Genomic DNA, 22,602 nt, shown 5'->3' on the forward strand with positions numbered 1-22,602 from the left:
AGCCATCCTTTATTCCACTGACGAAAAATCGCCGACGAGTCTGGTACCAGCGATGAGAAAAGTGTCAACGAAAACCACCACTTAGTCCACAGTCACCGTCTCCACTGCCTCATCTCTCTCCTCGACAACCTCCTCATCGACTAGGCCAGTTCCAGTTTTGTCGATGATGAGGATCATCCTTACCTCGATGTCAGTCCTGTCGATGGTGTAGCTTCCGTTGGCAAAGTAGTCCTCACCCCGCGTCAGTGAATTTTTCCAACCCTACACTCACTGTCTGCTGCTCCTTCAACAACGATTCCATTGTCGACAGCACCATTGATGATGGAAAATTCTGAAAAGCAAACAGTTTTTTTTTTTTATATATGACTTTAAGAGCCCTTTCGCAAGACAGAGAGATGCCTATCTTGGACTCTATCTAGAAAGAGGGCATAAAGGTAATGAAGACCACAGCTGCAGTGGCACACCTTTTTAAAATAAAAAAAAAGCATGGCACCCCTGTAAACTGTACTCGTCTGACGAATTCCGAGAATTGCGGATGTAGGCGGTTTGTAATGTAATGTGTCAAATTAATAAAGAGATGTTAATCCTAAAAAAAAAAATACAAGGCCCCTGAAGATGCCCCAGTATGTTTTACTGGACACCCAAAGCTAGATTCAGTTGTCACTCAGGTGCCCAGCGCTGTTCCAAAAACCCTTCAACCCCTATCTCAGAGCCTCCAGACAGGGATAATAGGCTCCTCAACCACATTAGGAAACATTTTTCTTTGGTGTCCACACTAACAGTCAGGGCATCCAACTCTCTGGCCGTCTTAGGGAGGTATAACTGCCAAATGTGGTTGTACCTCAATCAGCTACCTGAAGACACTGAGGCAAAAAGTGTTTCATGAGAGTGAGCACACATTCCCTGAAATAATAGATTGCACCATGGACATTGCCATTACAGGTTTTCAACAGCAGGTGCCGTGGCTGTCTTAAAGCTACCTCTTTCCGATCGGAGGTTCAGAACGAAATCTTAGACCTCCCTTGTGACTGGAAATCCCTCTTTTGGAAAGCATGAGGATGAGCCACTCCAGGCTATCAAAGCTGACACCAGCCCAGCTAATCACTGGTCTGTTGTAATCTGTTGCCATTGGTGGAGGAAATGGGATACTTTGCCAGGAGAAGGGCAAGGAGTAGCTGGTGCCTGATGCATGTCATTGCCAACGACCTGTATCCATTCCTGAGCGTCCTGATTTTCCCCGAGGGCGGGGGGGGGGGGGGGGGGGGTCTGGAATATGACTGTGGTAACATTCTCCATACATTTACAAAACACTACTGTCTAAACAGCCAGGTTAGCTGCGAGGGACAGTTTGGCTGCTTGGTGCCACACAACATCTTGGCTTGAACCAATTCACAGGCCCACCTCCTAATAGGTACCGCTTTATTTAAAAGGAGTGTGGTTAGAAGTCTCTATAAGAACATGTTACTTTTGCTAACGCTTTTTCTGGTGTACTATCTAACCGCAGATTCCTCACCAACCCTCCCCATTCTGTGAATTGGGCTCCACCCAATAATAAGATTCCAAGTCTAGGAATCTCCGCACTGGTCAAAGACTACTGTTAGAGCTCTGCATCTGAAGGCGTGGACAGCCTCGAAAGCAGCTGACAGCGTGCGGAATGAGGCCTATATAGGTCCTGCATGTAATTTCTGAAGTGGGATGGTGTTACTACAGAGCCGCAAGATGCCACCTACCTGCATGCAGAGGTACTGCTCAAAGGTTTCTGAATCCATTCTCCTGATTTCCACCGTAACAAGACATTAGAGAGCTCTGTGGGCACACCTTGGGATGCCTTCAAGTCCTATTTGTGTGGTATCTGTATCACTAAGCAGCACAGCATATGGAAGGCTCTCCAGGATCACCCTGACAAACTTGAGCTGGAAATAGGAACACATGAGATGAATAACATGCAGCATAGGGGAGCTCAATGGTTAACTGATATAACCAAGCACAGAATTTAATGCGATGGCCAATAAGGAAGTGAAATAACTATGTGAATGTGTTAAATAAAGGGTGTATAGGATGGAAGAGTGGTTGAGCTGAATCCTTGTGATACTCGTGTGCCACCCTTGTTCGGCCCAGGACATTGTGCAGATTGAGGGAGCTGGTGGTAAAATGTTATATGTAGCCAAAAAGCATTTTGTCTTAGTACACAGCACATTAGTGCAGCCTGTATACCTCCCCGTTGTGCCCATCTCCCATATCGCACTGAACTGGGTAGATAATGCACAACTGCAATTCCTCAATGCACCCAGAACACTGGAGGAAATAACATCTATAATTTCCAGAATGTAAAACCCCTGGTAATGATGGCTTTGCAGCGTGAATCCTTTTCTGGATTCACATGCTGTGCATCATCCCGGCACCTTCCTTCTAGCCCCAGATTGCTGCAGTTGTATCATGAGGCCCTAACAATCTGTCCTTTCTCACTCGAGGAGACAATATTCATAGCGCTACTAAAGCCAGTTAGATATTCAACAGTGTTACTCCTACAGACTGCTGTCTCAATAATGCAGTTGCAAAGATTCTGACAAAGGTGCTGACAATTGGACTACTGTTATTGCCAGATTTAGTCCTAAGAGATCGGGCGGGGGTTCATTCCTGCAGGTCGACTGCCCATATATTGAAATCCTTATTTTCCCATGATCTACCTGCTGAATTCAGGCAATGTGAATTCATCTAGGGAGATCCAGGATGCTCATCACCCTCTACCTCAGGTTACTCCACTGGCTCCATGTACAGCAGAAAAGATGCCAGTTCAAGCTCCTTCCCATGCATAAAAGGTCATACACTACTGCTGACCCACCTACTTGAACTACCGGCTGAACTTCCATCAGCCCACCAGACAACTCCGCTCCGCATCCCTTTCTCGAACCCTCTTCCCCTGTATCCGACGTAGCAGATGTGTAGGTTGCTCCTTCTCCTACCTAGTAGCAAAGACATGGGAAGAGTTGGTCCCCATTCATCTACGGACCTCCATCTCTTTGAGAGTTGCGAAGGTACCTGAAGACCGGACTATTCAGCTGGACTCTGCTAGTGCCTGGATACCCTCACGGGTGACCAGAAGTGCTCAACAAATCTGATTGATTGATCGAATGTGCTTATAAGAATGAGAATTCCAACAAGCTTCCTAACCTTGATTTGCCTTCTATGTGAAAAACCCACCTCTAGAGTTCGGCTAAATGTCCTCCTTTCAAATCCTATTCACACTGGGAGAGGCATCTTCCGGGACAGCCCACTCACTCCTCTGCTTTAGGCTTTGGCTTACAAGCCTTTGGAGTGTGCATTTGGACAGCACCATGCCAAGAGAGGCCTATATTTCACCCCCTGCAATCTCCTCATGTCTCTATATGCTGATGACATCACCTTATACCTACATGATCCTGTCCAAAAGCTTAGCCCTGTCATCAGAGAATTCACAATATTCATGGCACTATCAGAGATACTAATCAACTGGAATAGGTCAGCTGTGTTCTCACTGACTGCAGGTACCTAGGTCTGTACACCAGACGTCCCTCTCCCATGGAGTCAGTAATCCATTGAATGCATCTAGGTTAGTCAGGATAAAGCTACAGTCCTAGCTGAAAACCATGGATTAGCGATGCCTAAGATTAAAAGGAAATTCAAGAGATGTTGTGGCTTCCTCCTGACTCAGATAGACACACACTGTGATGAAAATGTTCTTCCCACCCAAATTGCTGTACTTCTTCAATATTCCTGTACCATTGGAGAAACGCTTATTCAAGAGTCTGAGGTCTAACATGAACACACTTGCATGTGCAGGCAAACAGTCCAGGATCAGCTGAGAGATCTTAACATTGCTATACATGCAGGGGGTCTAGCGACATACTAAAGCTTTATTATAACTGTCAACAGGCACATTTTGCCTAATTCTGGATGTGCGACTCCCCATGAATAGCTCACCTAGCATTTGAACAGGACAATGCACATCCAACCCCTTAAGCACTCTGATTGCCCATACGTCCCTCCATTGCTGCACAGAAATCAGTTCAGTCGCTAGCACACAGCTGGCCTGGGAGGGAGCTTACTAGAAGACTTTCATGCCCAACCCTCTACACACCTGACCGATCACGTGTTAGTTATGCACTCATCCAGCTCACCAGTGAAAAATCTTGCTTTCATAGGCTGCAAGGATGGGGGCTTATCAAAATTAGAATGGCTCTCAGACACACCGTTCGGAGTTGCACTCTGGATATTTCTAGGGCACAGTGCTGCTCCACGGAACGGACTCCAGCAGTAGCCAGCTCAGATTTTCCTTCAAGCAGACTGCTACAGTTTGTGAACTCCTCCAGCTGAGAAGTTGCTGAGAGGATTTTTAGTACCACACTGGATGACCATGAAGCACCTTTGAGGCCCCAAGGAACCGAGGTGGCAGCATGTTGGAGGCCCATCTGTTGTCCCATCCTCCACGCTTACCAACCCACTAGTACCTGTCCAAGGTTAGCCCCATAATAGGAGTATGGTGCTGCCAGCTCCTGCCCCAGCATAACGTCTGCCTCTCACAGCACCAAGACTGATGCCGCAGACCCGAGCCTGGATGCTAGCACGGGCGTCCGACCTGCATCCAATAGTTTTATCGGATTCGGAGGCTCAACACATTCCAGAACAATGCCAGTACAGCTTTTCTGAACATTATTTAGATGAAGGCAATTTTCAGGATCCCTATATTTTTGCGAACTTACAGGATTCCGGTAGATTGGACACTTCTCCTTACATCACAATTAATTATCCAAACCCTATGACCACTGAGGAAGCCACATCTTTTGCAGCTGCTATTCACAGTGCAATGGAAGTGCCTAAATGGACACTGCCCATGCATGAAGTTAAAACCAGCATCTTAACCGAAGTCCTGAACCCAGCTGCCACAACCCAGGAACCACTGCTACCTTTTAACAATGCTCTTACAGACATACTGGTAGGTACGTTAGCAAAGCCAGGGTCTTGTCCGCCCCCCCCCCCCCCCCCCCCCCCCCTCAACCCCAGTTCCTTCTTTACCACCCTGCCTGACCGAGAATCCACGCTTAAGGAGAACTTTACAAAACACGTTTTCTCCAGCCCTGCTTTATGATCTGTCGATACCTCCTTTCTCCTGGAACGGAATTCACATACCTTGTGGGACAGAGTGGAGAACACCTTGCCATCTGTTCCAGAGATGTCAGACATACACTCCAGGGCTCAATGGCCAAGATGCTGCAAAATGTACCGTCATTCTGGTCTGGACACAACTGACTGCTTGGATAGTGCTTGCACGCCTCTTCTGGATCCGCCCAACTTGTTTTTCATCAGACTTCCAGCAATCATTTATGGACATGCTGTTAAATAGCCCAAACATTTTCAGACTGAAGGCCGACACAACCATTGAAAAATGTAAGAAGATGCAAAGCCACTTCTCGCACCGTGGATCAACCTGTTTGGCAGCTAGCCCAACAGCAACACCCCTTTTGAGGTTTTGTAAGGGGGTATCAACGGAGGCATCGCCAATATCTGCCTCGGCAGCAACAGACCTCTTCACCCTTTCGATTGGCATGGACTGGTATTCAGCCAACAGTGTTCAGGCCTCGAGGGACAACAGTTCACCCAGCCCCCCACCCCAACACCCTGCAAAACCACTTTAATTTGTAGTTTGCAGCACATGATAACCCGGTTGGACATCTAGTCACCTTTTACCTTCCCTGATGGAGGAGCATTATATCGGACCAATGAGTGTTCCAAACCATAGAATACGGATACTCCCTTTCATTTGTCTTATCCCTGAGGCATGCTACCCAAACTGCAACATCTCCCAGAGCACCAACAGACCCTAATACATAGAGATGTTCAAGCTCTCTAGCCCAAGGAAGGAATAGTGAGGGTGATGGCACCAGATCTCGGGACTGGTTGTTACTCCTGTTACTTTGTGGTGTCAAAAAAGAATGGAGGCCTTCGCCCCATCCTAGATCTACGCCCTCTGAACTTCTTTCTCTGTAAGAACAAGTTCAAAATGCTCACTCTGGTGCTAGTTCTGTCTACCCTGGATCCAGGAGACTGGGTGGTGGCTCTTGATTTGCAGGACACTTAATTCCACGTCCCAGTCCTCCATTCCTACGGATGGTACCTGCGATTTCAGAAAATCCAAGAGCTTTTTAATTTCTCTGTGCTCTGCTTTTTCCTGACCAGTGCACTTCAGGTATTCACAAAGGTGATTGTGGTGGTCGCAGCAAGACTTCAGAAGTTGGGTATACCAGTCTTTACATGCCTCGATGACTGGCTACTGAATGTGGGCTCTCCTCAAGTTGGCCAACCCATTAACATTGTTGGGGGTTCTCCATCAATGTGCCAAAGTCACACCTACATAAAAAGTTTGATCCGCACACAATAAAATGTAAAAAAGCAGTTCCATCCAATGATCGTAATCTATATATTCCTTTATTCTTTGAGTTATAATTTCTTTCTTCTCAGTAGCCAATGCGTTTCGTCTTTTTTAAGGACTTCTTCAGGGCTCATCTGTTGTCTTTCGGGTAGTTTGTAGTCTCGTCTTGCTTTCGTCCTCTCTACCTCGTGTTATTCTTTGTGTCATCATCCAGAGTTCCGTGACTATGTAAATATATTTTTATAAAAGCGGTCCTTCAATGAGCTCAAGTCATGGTTGACTCAACGATCGTAAAATCCGTCCCGGGCAAGCTGTCCCGGCGCCGTCGTCGACTTCGGTCCCGACGCCGCAGGTCCCTGTGGGATCCAGGCCTGGATCCCCATCGCCGCCGGTTGACCTTACGACCCCTCCGCCGGCTCCGGCCCCTATGGTGCCGTCTTCGGACGACGCCGTCCCAGTTTCGGTCCGGATCCGCTGTCGGACCGGCGCCACCCGATGGATGAGCATTTCATCTACCACCCGGCTCCGTCCTTTCTATCTGTATACCAGGAGTCGGATGAAGGGGAGGACTGGGAGGCCCTCTGGCACAGCAGTGCCAGTTAAGTCAGGACTGGGCAGACGAGCTGGGGGATGCCAGTGGTCTCGACACTTTGCCTGACACTGGCTTCATCTCTCCTCCTTCCGTGGTTACGGAGGAGGGTGCAACTTATTCTGTGGTGCTGCGCAGGGCTGCCAAGGCACTTCACCTGGAGCTCCCTGCAGCGGCCATCAGGATTAACCTCTTCACTGAGGTGCTTCAACCGCCAGTTCTTCGGAGCCTCTACTGCAGTTCAATGAGGCCCTCACTGACGTTCTGATGGGCACTTGGTCCAAGCCCTCCACAGTCACTCCTGTGGACCGGAACATGGCCCGTCGCCCTGCTCCGGGCGATCCCAGCTTTCTGTCGGTACACCCCACCCCTGAGAGTCTGGTTATCCAGGCCTCTACGTCCCAGACCGCCTTCAACTCCGCTCCTCCGGATCGGGAATCCAAAAGGTTGGAGCAGTTTGGGAAAAAACTGTTTTCCTCCCTCAGTTTTGGGTTGCGGTCCATTAATACTGCGTGCCTTTTGGACCGTTATACTCACTCCTTGTGGGATACGGTGGCGGACGTACTGCCCCAGTGTCCGCAGGAGGCCAGGACACGGCTCGCCCAGGCTCTTTCTGAGGGGCGGGATGCAGCACGGTACTCCATTCGATGTGGACTTGACACCACGGACTCGCAGGGTAGAGCGATTGCGACGACTGGCGATTCGTCGTCATACCTGGATGAGGTCCACAAATTTTTCAGGGGATGTCCAGAGCACCCTCATGGACATGCCCTTCGATGGCCGTTGCCTTTTTGGCGACAAAGCGGATAGTGCGCTGGAGCGCTTTAAGGACTCCAGGGCTACGGCCAAGTCCTTGGGCCTCTCGGCCCCGCACCCGCAAACTTCCGCTTTTCGCCCCTTTCGTGGCCAAGGGGCGCCCCCGCCTCGTCCGTCCAGCCACAGGCCGCAGAACCAGCCTCAACGCGGACGTGGATTCCGTCGTGGCGCAGCAGGGGGACAGAGAGCCAGTCAGCCCACATCTGCTCCCACAGCATCTGCCTCAAAGCCTTCCTAGTCCGACCTTTCAGGCCCATTCCACGCCAGTGGGAGTCAGAGTTCGCCATCACCTGCTCCACTGGCATACCATCACGTTGGACAGGTGGGTGCTGCAAATCGTCCGAAGGGGCTACTCCCTCCCCTTCGAGGCGACCCCTCCAGCCATGCCACCGCAGTACCATCGCATGTCGGGGGATCACTTGCAACTTCTGCAGGAGGAAGTTACGGCCCTCTTGGCCAAGGGGGCCATCAAGCGCGTTCCTGGCCCAGAAGTAGGACGGGGTTGTTTCTCCCACTACTTCCTGGTTCCCAAGAAGGGCAGAGGGGGCCTATGCCCTATCTTGGACCTCAGGAGCGTCAACGCCTTCCTCCGGAAGGAGAAGTTCAAGATGCTCACTTTAGCTCAGGTTCTGGCTGCCCTGGAGACTGGATGGTAGCGTTGGACTTGCAGGACGCATATTTTCACATCCCCGTCCTTCCGGCCCACCGGCGTTACCTGCGGTTCACGGTAGGCCACGAGCACTTTCATTTACTGTGCTCCCCTTCGGCCTCACCAGTGCCCCTCGGGTGTTAACAAAAGTGATGGCGGAGGTCACAGCTCATCTGCGCCGATTAGGGGTTCCAGTCTTCCCCTAGCTCGATGACTGGTTGTTGAAGGCGGGCTCGCCCCAGACGGTCGTCTCCCATCTCCAGACTACGGCCGACCTCCTGCATTTGCTGGGGTTCTCCATCAACGTGCCGAAGTCCCTGAGTCCCTCCCAGAAGCTCCTTTTCATCGGAGCGGTTCTGGACTCGGCGCAGTTTCGGTTCTATCCTCCCGAACAGCGGGTTCGGGATATTCAGGTTCTGATTCTGATCTTTCAGCCTTTATCCTGGGTTTCAGTCCTACGGCTGCTGGGTCTGATGGCCTCCTGCTGGTACATCACGCCAGGTGGCAGATGCGGGCTCTCCAGTGGGCTCAACATCAGGGCAACCTGTCCAACCACATCCTGATCTCGGAGGGCACTGCAAGACAGTTGCAGTGGTGGCTCACGGACCGCGATTGGGTCAGTGGCAGATCCCTCTCTCTACCCCAACCGGAGCAAGTGGTGGTGACGGATGCGTCCCTCCTGGGATGGGGGGACCACATGGGAGAGGCGGAGATCAGAGGCCTCTGGTCTCCGGCGGAGTCCCGGCTCCATATCAACCTGTTGGAGCTGTGAGCGATCCGGCTTACACTGAAGGCATTCCTTCCCTCTGTCCGGGTAAGTGTAGTGCAGGTGTTCACGGCCAACACCACCGCCATGTGGTATTGCAGCAAACCGGGCGGGGTGGGGCCGTGGAACCTTTGTCAGGAGGCTCAGCGCCTCTGGACATGGCTGGAACATCAGGGCATCACCCTGGTGGTTCAACACCTGGCAGGCTCTCTGAATGCCAGGGCGGACGAACTCAGCCGCCGGTGCATGATTGATCACAAATGGAGTCTGAACTCGGACGTGACGCAAGGCCTCTTTCGGCAATGGGGAGAGCCTTGGTTAGATCTATTCACCACCGAAGAGAACGCGCAATGTAATCAGTTCTACGTGTTGGAGTTTCCAAGGCGGCACTCGCTTGGAGATGCTTTTCGTCGCGAGTGGAGTTGCGGTCTGTTATACGCCTCTCTGCCTATACCACTTCTGCCCAGAGTGCTGAAGAAGAGCAGGCGCTACCGGGCCCAAGTCATCCTTGTGGCTCCGGATTGGGCACGAAGATACTGGTATCTCTAGCTACTCAGCATGGCGATCGATCCCCCGATTCGACTGCCTCTTCAGGAGGACCTTCTGTCGCAGAAGCAATGGGACGGTCCTCCATCCGAGCTTGTCCAGCCTCCATCTCCAATTAGATTAAGCGGCGGCAGTTGATGCCATTTGACTTGCCTCCTGAAGTCTGTGATGTCATTCTGGCAACCAGGCGTCCCTCCACTAAAACGGTATACGCCTGCAGGTGGAACAATCTGATGTGTGCTCCTTTTGAGCCACTCCATGACTGTCCTCTTCGTCTTCTGACTCTCAAAACTGCTTTCCTGGTTGCCATCACCTCTGCCAGAAAAGTGAGTGAGCTCCAGGCTCTTTCTTCTAAACCTCCTTTCCTCTCTGTCCATCCGGACAAAGTTGTTCTAAGGACTCGTCCTTCCTTTCTTCCTAAGATGGTTACTGCCTTTCACATCGGCCAGTCTGTTACATTGCCCACCTTCTTTCCACCTCCGCAACCCTCGAAAGAGGAAGAGAGGCTCCACCGTCTGGACCCAAAAACGTGCGCTCTCCTATCTGGACCGCACAAAACAGTTCCGGGTGGACGACCAACTCTTCGTTGGCTATGTGGGCGCTAAGAAGGGGCGGCAGTGCTCAAGCGGACCATCTCTCTGTGGGTCGTTTTTTGCATTCAGGCCTGTTATTCCTTGGCTAAGAAGGATTCCCCTGTGGGGCTGAGGTCCCATTCCACTCGGGCCACATCGGCTACTACTGCCTTGGGACGGGGAGTCCCTCTGCAGGACATTTGTCAGGCAGCAACGTGGGCCTCGCTGCACATGTTTGCCAAACATTACTGCCTGGACAGCCAAGTCCAGAGAGACTGCTTCTTTGGCCGTTCCTTTCTCCAGGACTTCCTGGTGTGATCTTGGTTCGCAGACCCCCCACCGGGGTTGGTATTGCTGGGGTATCTATTCTAGGGTAAGGAATCTAACTAACGTGTTTCTTTCAGATGAACAAGTTACTTACCTTCAGTAACGATATATCTGTAAGAAACATTAGTTAGTTAGATTCCTTACTGCCCCACCCATCCTCCCCGTTCTGCGAACCGATATCTAGGGTTAGGGTCATCCCTTCCAGGGCCCTAGTTTCATGCCACCAGTGTCGGTTTCTTGCATGGCTCTGCGTTCCTGGAGCGCAAAGCTATGTACAGAACTGACGTCAGCACGCGAGGGCGGCGTCTAAGTACTCCGACGTCATCCTGGCGACCACGACGACGGACGCGGAGTCGCAGACGACACCTACCGACGCGCAAGGGTACTGCGGACGAAAAATCTTTCCGGATCCAGCCTGACGCCGGGGGATATTCTAAGGTAAGGAATCTAACTAATGTTTCTTACAGATGTATCGTTATCAAAGGTAAGTAACTTGTTCTTCTGACCATGAGCATCTGCTCCCCACTTTGGTGTCCTCTGCGGAAGCCCATGCACAGCTGCTCTCTACAGCTTTTCACCATAAAAACTGTATTCCTCATTGCCACAAATTCAGCCAGGCAAGTGAGTGAGCTGCAATCTTGGTCTTTCCAGCAGACATACACGACGTTCTTTCCAATCTGAAAGACTTAATTATAGATTTCTTACCTTAGAATTTCCCCCAGGCGTCAGACTGAATCCAGAGATTTTTCTTAGCAGTACTCCTGCGCGTCGGTAGGTGGCATTGGTCGACTCCAGCGTAGGCGTTGTGATCGCCGGGATGAACGTCTCAGCGCCTACTCAGACGCCGTCCCTGCGCACTGATGTAAGTTCTTTCTTTTTATGCGCCAGACTAGCGCTGATCCGGAGAGAGCTACCCCTTAGTCAGTTTTTGGCTTGCATTTTTGCGACGTTTTGTTGACTTCTTTTCAAGTCTATCGACTCCTGGTGAGCAAGGGATGTCCCAACGTCAGACCGGTTTAAAGCCTTGAGGGTTCTGTCACAAGATGTCAGCGACGGACCTGCACCTCGTGTGCTTGTGGTGTCTGGAGCGCAACCACGACCCGGTTAATGCATCCGAAGACTTTACGGTAGGGGTTCCGAAAGTTGTTGGAGGCCCGGCGGTCGGCACCATGTCTCTCCAGGTCTCGTTCGAGAGGAAGTTCTCGAGGTAGTTCGTCGAGCCCCCACTCCTCGTCACACTGCAAGTCGTCGAGGCCATCAGGTAAGCCCAAACACAAGCGCTCTTTGTGAGAAAGTGGCTCTGTATATACTGTTCCTTAATAGGTACAGGGTGTACAGAGTCCACAGACCCCAAGGGTTTAACAGAAGTTAAAGTTAGATATAACCTTACTCTCTAAAGTGGTAGCCTGGACGAGCAGTAAGGCAGTATCAGAGGACAGTGTAAAGCATTTGTTGTACACACTCAGTCAGCAAATGGTTCCACACACTCAATAACCGAACTCTAGGCCAATGGTTTATATTTAAAAAATATATGCTTGTTTTATTTTAGAACCAACACTTGGAATTAAAATATACTTTCTCGACAGGAGATGTTTCATATAAATATTTTTCTATATGCAATAGGCTTTAGTAAAAAGTTACAAGTAGTTGCAGTAGGCAACTCTATTTCTAAACACAACAATACATTGATGTCAATGATAAATTCAAGTTATTTGCAACAGATTACTTTTTTAGGTTACTTTTGTAATTCCAGGCCTGGATCCTAGATTCAGTCCTGGGTCAGTTCTCAGAATCAAGTGATGAAAGTCGACCTAAGTACTGAAATGATTTTTAACTAATATTTAGCTATTTTAAAAGTTGACACTTAGAAAATATTTCAGAGAAAACAATCAATGATTCCCTATGGAAGAAAATGCAGGTTACAGGTACGGTACGTTCTCGTTACTTTTGTAATCTAGTACTGGGTGCCTAGACTCAGTACTGGGACCTTTATCCAAAACAGGTAAGTAATTACCTTTTCAGATATTATACGATTTTTGAAGAATATTTAAAGTTTGCAGAAATCGACACTTAAAAGAAATTTCACAGAAAAACAGACAATGGTTTCCTATGGAAGAAAATTGGGTTAAGGGTAAGTACAGTTGTAGAGATTTTTCAGAGTCAGTGCTGGGCACCAAGATCCAGCACTGGGAGTTCACCTAGGAACAGGTGAGTAAATTCGTTTTTGTCACTCGGCTGATTTTTGGTGAAAATTTGAAGATTTGAAAAGTCCACACTTAGAAGAAATTTCAGGAAAAAGTCAGTCAATGTTACCCTATGAGGAAAATAGAGTTTGCGGTTCAAGGGTAAGTACTCGACTGGCAGAGTTGAGGTTCTGGGCACAGACTCGGGGGGGGGGGGGGGTCTCCCAGGGTCAGGTAGGTACAGTTGGTTCACCCTCAGCGGCTCTAGGGCGGCCGGGTGCAGAGAGAGTTAGGCCCAATGTTATCCTATGAGGGATAGGGGGGCCTTGTTTGGTGGCTGCTGACTGGCAAGCCACGCGGCTGTGGCAGCTGGGCTCCTGGTCACTTACTCAGGGCAAGTGGGGAAGTAGGAAGTAAAAGAGTTTTCACTGCCAGGGCCACTCGGGCGGCTGGGTGCAGAGTGCTTTTGAGCCTTCGGGCGCTCAATGGATGTCAATGGGAAATCTCCGGTTAGAAAAAAGACTGCAAGCTCGGGGACAAGGACTCTTCAGGTGCCACCACCACTTCGAGAGGTAAGTTGGGTAGTTGGAGGATAGGTAGGTACCCCGGGATTGGACACAGAGGGCCGTGGGGCGCCGGGTGCAGGGGTGCCTTTTGGTGTCGGAAAATCTTACCCTCTGTTGATCGCGGTTGGGGTGGCACCCTGTTCTGAGGCTGCAGGCTTCGTCAGGATTGTCGAGAGGGGTCCTTGGGCGCCGGACTCTGGGTCATAGTCCCCGTGGGGTCGTCCTCGTGGGTTTAGTTCACTCCGGCACGGGCCAGGCTTGGCTGGTGCAGAGTGTGCTGGGTTCGCGGTTCCGGGCTGCTGCCAGGGATTAGAAGTAGGTTTTGAGTAGAGCCTCTACTCATGGGAGTCCCAGGGGCTTAGAGCCAAAAGGTAGCCAGGTCCTCCGGGGTTGGTGAGGTTGCTGGCCACAAGAGATGCCGCGCTGGAGCAGGAGCAGGGTCGACAGGCCGGTAGGGCTGGGGCCAAAGCAGTTGGTGTCTTCCTCTTTTTAGCAGCTGCAGGGCAGGTCTTTGTTCTTCTTGTAGTTTCGAATCTGGGATCTGGGGAAGGAAAGTTCAGGGTGCCCCTAAATACTAGATTTAGGGGCGTTACAGGTAGGTGAAGGGCAGGGACCAATGGGTCCCTGTCCTGGGGTGGGTACACCCCCTATCCTGCCTCTCTCCTGTGGGAGGGGGGCAGTAGCCTAACCCTGACTGGGAAAGGCTTCCCATCTTCAAGATGGCGAGAGCCCGGGGATGTGCTTCACCTCGCCTCCCCCACTTGAGGGGTGGAGTTGGCAGACTGGCACATTCCTTGTCCTTATTTGGGATTTCCGGCCAAGCTTCCCGCCAGAGTGGGGGGTTGCAGTGGCCTGGGGAAACTCAGAGGCGGCATGCCTTTGAAGCTTCCCCCTGCCCATCCTGGGGGAGGAGATTTAGCACCTCGCCCAGGATGTGCATTGTTGCAGGCCCAGGAGAGCAGGGGGTCTCCTACCCAGGGGTCCAGCAACATGTCTGGTGTGTGGCAGCCTAGGCAGCCTCAGCACAGACGTGGATTGTAGGTTAGGTTTTAGGGGGCGTCTCTAAGATGCCCTCTGGGGTGCTTGGCACATTAAATCCCTCACTGGCATCAGTGTGGGTTTAATGTGCTGAGAAGTTTGATACCAAACTTCTCAGTCTTCAGGGCTGCCTTTATGGTGCTGTGGAGTTCGTGTTTGACGAGCTCCCAGCACCATGTATTCTTAAAGGGCAGCACTGCACTTACAGAGCCCAGGAATGGACCTGGGTACTGTAGGGGCACAGGGCTCCTGCTCCTGTGCCCACACCATTGGCATAGGGGACCCAGCTAGAGGGGTTGCTGATGTATGCCATGGCAGTGTGGACATGGCACACAGGGATGTGTGCCATGTCGACTCTCTGTTTTGTCTTGTACCCAGACACTCAGCCTGCAAGAACAGTGTGTGTGTGTTAGGGTACAGGGCCTGTAAGGGTGGCACAATAAGTGCTGCAGCACTTAGAGGCCTTCCCTGGTCACAAAGCCCTGGGTACCTAGGGTACCATTTACCAGGGGCTGACATGTGGCCAGGGTTTGCCAATTTGGGTTTTGTCTGTTAGGCAGTTTTTAGGGAAGGAACACAGGCCCTGGGCACCTGATTGGCAGGAACCCAGGGCACAACAAGGAAAGGTGCATCAGCTATTAGGCAAAAAAAAAAAGGGGGGGGGGGGTTACTGCAACAAAAACCCACTTTCCTACACTCTTCACCTTCTCCCCGTAGCACAGATGATCCAACACGGTATTTGGAACACCGTCGTTCCAAGGCTCCGTCTCCGGTGCCTGATTCATGGATGACTCCTTGCCTCATCCCCCCCAATTGGGACGTGGTGTCCCCCTGCAAGACATCTATCAGGCAACTATGTGGGCCTCGCTGCACTCTCTTACTAAGCATTATTGCCTGGACAGCCAAGTCCGGAGAGACTGCTTCTTTGGCCGTTCTGTTCTCCCTGACTTTCTGGTGTGTGTTTCTTTCAGATGCACAAGTTACTTACCTTCGGTAACGATATATCTGTAAGAAACATTAGTTAGTGATAGATTCCTTATCGCCCCACCTATCCTCCCCGTTCCGCAAACTGATTTCTAGGGTTAAGGTCATCCCTTTCAGGGACCTAGTTTAAATTCGCCAGTGGTCAGCATCTTGCATGGCTCTGCGTTCCTTGCGCGGAACGTCGTGTACAGAACTGACGTCAGTGCGCGAGGGCGGCGTCTAAGTAGCTGCTGCGATGTCATCCCGGCGATCACGACGGACGCAGAGCCGCACGATGCCACCTTCCGACGTGCAGGGGTACTGCTGACTAAAACATTCCAGATCGAGTCTGACACCTGGGGATATTCTAAGGTAAGGAATCTATCACTAACTAATGTTTCTTACAGTTGTATCGTTACCGAAGGTAAGTAATTTGTGTTTTTGGCAGTCAGTATACGCCTGTAGATGTAATAAGTTTGTGGCATGGTGCACAGCAAAGACTGTGGATCCCCGTTCTGCCCCTCTTTCAGATGCCTTTTTGTATGTACTTTCTTGAGCCCAGAAGGGCTCTGCTCTTGGCACTCTCAAAGGCTATCTTGCTGCTATCTCTGCTTTTCTTTGGCTAACAGATCAGCCATCCTTATTCCAGTCTTCTATTGTTAATAGATTCTTTAAGGGCATTACTCATCTATTTCCTCCATCTCATTTCATAATTCCCAGTGGGACTTGAATCTTGTTCTAACATATCTTGTGTGCTCCCTTTGAGCCTCTTCATAACTGTACTCTTAGGCTTCTTACTCTGAAAATTGCCTTCCTTGTGGCCAGCACCTCTGCTCACAGGGTGAGTGAGCTGCAAACTTTGTCGTCTAAACCCCCTTTCTTCTCTGTGCATCCGGACAAAGTGGTGCTTAGAACGAGGCCTTTGTTCCTTCCTAAAGTGGCTACACCATTTCATATAGGACAGTCTATCACCTTGCCCACTTTTTTTCCACTTCTGCACCCTTCCAAGGAGGAGAGACTCCACCGTCTGGACCCTAAATGTGCGCTGTCATTTTACCTTGGCCGTACTAAAGATTTCCTGGTGGATGATCAACTCTTTATTGGATATGTAGGTGCCAAGACTGGCTGGGCTGTTAGCAAACCTATCATCTCTCGATTGGTTGTCCTTTGCATAAAGATATGTGCTTTAGTGAAGAAAGAACCTCCACTGGGGCTGCGTACTCACTCCACTAGGGCTACGGCAGCTATCACTGCATTGGCATGCAGAGTCCCACCTCTTGACATCTGCCAGGCGGCAACGTGGGAATCTATGCACAGAGCCAAGTCCGAAGGGACGGCTATTTTGCCCGTTCAGCCTTCCAGGATTTTCTGGTGCGAACTTGGCTCGCAATCCCTCCTACAGGAATTGTATTGTTGGAGTATCTATTCTAAGATAAGAAATCTCTAACTTTATCTTTCAGATGAACAAGTTACTTACCTTTGGTAACGATGTATCTGTAAGAGACACGTTAGTTATAGATTCCTTACCACCCCACCCATCTTTCCCGCTCTGCGAACTGATTTCTAGGTATAGGGACTCCGTTCTAGGGATCTAGTTGTGGCGCACCAGTGGTCCGTGTCTTGCATGGCTCTGTGCTTCTGGTATGGATAGGCATATCAGAACTGACCTCAGCGCGCAGAGGTGGTATCTAAGTAGGCACGCAACATTATCCCGGCGACCACGATGCGGCTGGTAGGCGCGGAGTCGACCGACGCCACCTACCAACACGCAGGGGCACTGCTAAGAAAAATCTCCGGCTATAGTCTGACGCCTGGGGAAAATTCTAAGGTAATTCATCTATAACTAACATATGTCTTACAGATACATCATTACCGAATGTAAGTAACTTGTTCAACAAGCTGGTAGTCTGGACGAAAGCTGCATTCCAGCCAAAGGTAGTCTAGTAGGACAATCCAATTGACAAGAGCTCCCTCACCCATAATCTTTGTTGTCTCTCTACCTGGGGTTTTATGATGATATATGACAATGTTGTTGTGATGCAAAAACACATGTATATGTCTATTATATAAAGTTTGTGTAAAATTGATAAAAGAAATGATAAACAATTTTTGATTACAAAAAAGAATATAAATAAATAATGCTAAGAATCAAGACTATGTGTATATTTCCATATTTGGTTGGTGCTTAAATTGTATGTTCAGCCCATATTGAATTAATGTCATATGAGAAAAAAGAAACATAGGTCGTGAGGGAGCTCTTGTCAATTGGATTGTTGTTTTTTCCCCTCTTCTCCCTGACCTCAAAGTTTTTCCCTAGAGGGGGTCCCCTTATTTTGCAGTCAATTAGGACAATCCTTTCCCTTACCGACTTTCTACATTCCTCCCTACCCTTCCAAAGAGGAGACATGTCTTGACCCTCAGAGGGTTCTGAATTTTTATATTGATCTACCAAAGACCACCAATTGGATGATCAGCTTGTTTGTGGGGTTCTCTGAAGTAAAAAAAAAAAAAAAGTAAAGTGGTACAGAAATGAATCTTCACCAGATAGATCGTTTTATGCATAAAGATCTGGTATTGGCTGGTAAATAAACAGCCCCAGAAGGTTGCATGCTCATTCTTCCAGAGCAAAGGCTGCTACCCTGGCACTGGCATGCTCTTTGCTAGTCTTGTTATCCCTGCTTTAGTACATACTTTCTCAAAGCACTACTGCATGAACAACGTCTGATGGGAGGGGCATTTTGCCTGTTCTGTCCTGCAAGGTTTTCTGTTGTGAACCTTGTAAAGACCCACCACCTATGGAGGTATATGGTATCTGCTCACAAGGTGAGGAATCTGTAGTTAGAAATCTCCATCAGAAGAACAAGTTACCTTCGGTAACTCCTTTTCTGGTAGAGACTTAATCTAATTGCAGGTTGCTCAACGACCCACCACCTCCCTGTTCTATGGAATGAATTCAATAATATCTCAATCTAGAGACTGCCCACTAGCAAATTCTGATTTCTATGGGCTCCACATCTGACAGCACAGACAAAGATCAGAAAGCAACTGATGTCCGCATGGGGAGGTGTTACAAATATAGTGGCCCTAACGTCACATCTTGTGTGGGACGGATCTGACTCCGAGCTGACCAACGCCACCTACCAAATCACGAGGACATTGCTTTTAAATAATCTCTGGGTCCATTCTGGTGCCTGGGGGAATTCACAAGGTGAGGAATCTGCATTTAGATACATGAGCTCTTCAAATACATGAAAGTGCACAATTTGGTAGTCCATAAACCCATTCACTGAGACATTATGTCCATAATTAGTTTAGGCAGGACAGGGTAGGGTAGACAACATAAAAAGAATCTGGATGCTTGGCTGTTAACTTCATGCTCATCTCCAGAAGAGGGAATACTGCTTTGCAATCCAGACACATCATGCAAGTCCAGTTTCACAGTGCAAAATAAGTTGAATGCCTATAATAACAGTTTTGCAGATTTGAACTTCTTCACAAAAATATGCATCCCTGCGAGGTCCCTAGGTGACTAGAAGTATCAGTCTGATTGAGACATCTAACCGCAGATTCCTTACCTTTGAATTTCGTTGGCATCATACTGGATACAAAAGAAAAAAATAATTTGAAATTTTGTGGATGAGGTCTTGTGGCTTTTAGACTGTCCTAATTAGTCATTCCAGCCACACAGTAGACCTGCATATTTAAAAAACAGTTTCAGTAAAGAATGATCCAATTTCAACTAGTATATGGCTGGATCATGCACTGTGTGAATCTTTATATTGCAAAGTTGTTACAAATAATTACCCGTTTCATTTAGCTGCCCCTTTTGTCTTCGTGCTTGCATCATGCTGATGTGTTTGTCCTTGTAGTCCTCAGATGCAGATGTCATGGCTGGGACCACAGAAAATGGAGGACCTGAATCGAAAGGACCGAACCGCAATGAATTACATGAAAGTGAGAACGGGAGTAAGACATAATGTGTGAGTACCATTGTAAATTAGTAACATCTAAAAACTTTTTAATCTAGTCTGAAGGTATTTCCACTGAAATGCCTCTCAAAGCTACTTTTCTCATTGAAGACTGTCGAAATGGTTTGGATGTGAATATTTTAATCTTCAGTCTTTGTAGAATTTTCTGTGTATTCGATCAAAAGGAGAAATTACTGCTTAAATAATCATGGCCAATGTAAGACGTACACCAGCTGCCCCACATTACATTTTCTAGCATGTTCTTTGACTGCCACTCTAAGGTCGATTACTTGTACCTGTCCTTTAGTTTTCATCATTGTCGGTGGGCATTTTAGATTTTTGTGTTTTCAGTCAATACTTCTGCTTGTGAGAACGAGAACTTCTAAAGAAAAAATATAACAGAAAAAGCTTATTCTCCAGAGCAAGTTGTCCAGGTGCATTTGTAGCAGATTTGTGGAACATGCCTCACACCCAAAGTTTTCTGTTCACTAATAAAAACTAAAGTTGATGACAGTAAGAGGAATTACAGATTTCATGAGTAAGAGAACATACACCTGAAGATTTGTTCCCAAAAACTGAATAGGCAGAGGGTGTTTCTAAGTTCTGCCTGTGTCCCAAATGAGGAACATGGGCTGAAAACGTTGCAACCCTTGTGTTTTTCTGGATTCATAGCACAATGACATTTCTCTGGACAATCTGCTGGCTTTCTGCTAAACATAATCAATAAGGAGTGGAGCTTGCTGTCCTTCCAATTCCTCTCATTTGCCTGTTAGGTTCACTCATGGGGCTGAGAACCTCAGGATGCAGGCGGGGGGCAAACAGTGCATCCTGTTTCAGTGTGGCTATATCTGGTGATTCTCTGAGGAACGACCAGGGTTGACCCTTCAAGTACCCGGAGACACAGGCAAGATGGTGCAAACTGGACAGAGCACATGCGAGGGGTCTTGGTGCAGCCTCTAAGTTGCACGCTGTGGTCCTTTGGGTGCTGTTCCCCTGCAACCTTCATGCACCAGAGGAATCCCCTGCTGGAAAATGTTGATGTAACTACTGTAGCTTATTCACCCCATTGGTGAGGGGGAGACAACCCAGAAACATTCTCCAGAAAAGTGTGGGGTCTTGCAGCAAGCTTGGCTTCTGATTGATAGGATGCAGAGATATATATATGGGTTGCAGCATGCCTAATTAACCCGAGAAACAAAAACCAGGCTTAAGTTCTTAACTCTCAGAATGACATGAGAGACCTAGTTGTAGGGAAATTAATCGTGGGGTGGAATGAAATACCTGCAGCGTTGGATGGCAAAATAAACAAGCTTGAAAAACTTATGACTGTCACAGCTGTGTTTAAGGTTGAGATTGCAATAGTGAAAGTTGAGATAGGATTGCAGAGACAGGTCAGCCTCGTGGACATGAAGCTTCAGAGTCTAGTGCCTTTCGGACATGGATGCATTGGGACTGTGCAACAACTTTAAAGCAGACTTGCATTGTTGATCTGATCGAGACATCTAGCTGCAGATTCCTTAACTTAGAATATCCCCCAGCCGCTAGTTGGTCTGGATATTTTTTTTTAGCAATACCTCTGTGCGCCAGGGGTCGGAGCCGCATTGATCCGCCCTGACGTCACCCACGGATCAGTGGAGCCATATAAGTCCCTCCCGGCGCTCCAATGTCACTTTCCTTCTTTTCCGCACCTACGACTCGGATCCAAGAGAAGCAGTTCCTCCCGCCTGTGTAATTTTAGGCCCTATTGATGCCTTTTCGCGTCTGGGAACAGAGTACCAATGCCTTTGGGCTTTAAATCGTGCGAGACCTGCACTCGTCAGATGTCAGCAACGGATCCACACGCAATCTGAATGTGGTGCTTGGGGGAGCACCTCGACTCAGTGGAGTGAGACGCCTGTCGGAAGCTGAAGCCGAAGTCCCTGCAGAAACATCGGATGATGTTGTCTGCCCGGATGTCCCGTTCGGAGTCAGAGCGTTGTCGGTCTCCATCTCGAACTGGGAATCCAGGGCCGGTCTCGGAGTCATTCCCAAGGACGTTGCTCACCTTCCTCAGGTAAGAGTAAGAAGAAGAGGTCACGTCGGCCTTCTGTGGTCGTTACGTCAGTGCCTGCCGCTCCCGGTCTTTGCCGAACAAGGGCCCGCAAACGTCGGGTGCCCGCCGCTCCCGGTCTTGTCATACGAGGGCCGCAGACGTCGACCTCACTTATCCTACTTTCCCTGGTGTTGGGTCAACCAGACCCCAGATGGAAGCCTATTTCCAGGCTTTGCAGGCCATCTTTGGGTGGACCCCTCTCCCTGGCGAGCCTTTGGGTCCCAAAGAGGTGGTGGGGACTCAAAGTGGGAACTCACCGGTGGGTTCGTCCTCTGCGCCACTAGAGTACCATGACTCCGGTACCCGAGTCGCTGCAACGTCGGAGTTGGCCCAGTGGGGCTTCCAGTTCATACGTCAGGCTGCACTACTGAGGTGGGGGCGCATTCCTGTAGGACTCCCTGCATTTGCGTCTGCTGCAGCCGCAGCGGGAGCCTTGTCCCTGAGCCAGCGCCGTTCTCCGCCACAGTCTTCCATCACGGTGGATGTCAAGCAGACGCTGGTCAACGGAGTCTCCTTCTGCGATAATAGACGTCGATGCGACGCTGTCTCGATGTTGTTTGACACTGGAGCAGGTTTTTCTCCCATCTTCGGTGGATGAGACTCCCCCACTGTTGCCTACGTGTACCCCGGAACGGGTTGATGTGGAGCATCTGCAGACCCTTAAGCACTCTCCAGCTAGGAAGCCTTTCGCTTTTGGCGGACGTGTTCGCCTGCAACTGTCCCCAATTATGACCTGCTGTCGCCACCTAGAATGGCCATGAAGGCTAGTGCAGCATTTGCACAAGTGGTTCGCTAGGCTGCAGCCATTTTGCAGTTTCAGACTCCCTCTGTCTCTCTGCCTTCCGATCCCTTGTTGGATCTGCTCCACCAGGGCAATGTGGATGTTGAGCCCCTGCTGCCTTTTGGCACGTTGTTATACGACTTTTTTTTGAGAACCTGGGCGTGACCCCCCACCGGGGACCCTGTGGACCGTGTAATAGCGCACAGTCATCGCCCGGCCCCTAGATGACCCTGTCTGTCTCTCCCTCCACCCTAGGTCTCAGGGGCTGGTGGTCCAGGCCGCCTCAGCCTCGCTGCCATCTGCCCCTCCTCTGCTACTGCCTCCTACTAGGGAGTCTCGT

General features: G+C 49.5%; 1 protein-coding gene across 2 annotated transcripts in view; it reads left to right on the plus strand.

Annotated features, from left to right (window-relative positions):
• STAG1 (STAG1 cohesin complex component) overlaps positions 1 to 22,602 on the plus strand; it is a 1,292,585-nt gene that overhangs the window by 1,197,572 nt on the left and 72,411 nt on the right. For both annotated transcript variants that reach the window (XM_085634343.1, XM_085634344.1), the window contains exon 31: positions 19,291 to 19,401. In XM_085634343.1, the coding sequence (XP_085490469.1) occupies positions 19,291 to 19,401 (111 nt within the window). The remainder of the gene's footprint in view (positions 1 to 19,290; positions 19,402 to 22,602) is intronic.

Source organism: Triturus cristatus, chromosome 11, assembly GCF_964204655.1.
Source record: "Triturus cristatus chromosome 11, aTriCri1.1, whole genome shotgun sequence".
Classification (NCBI taxonomy): Eukaryota; Metazoa; Chordata; class Amphibia; order Caudata; family Salamandridae; genus Triturus; species Triturus cristatus.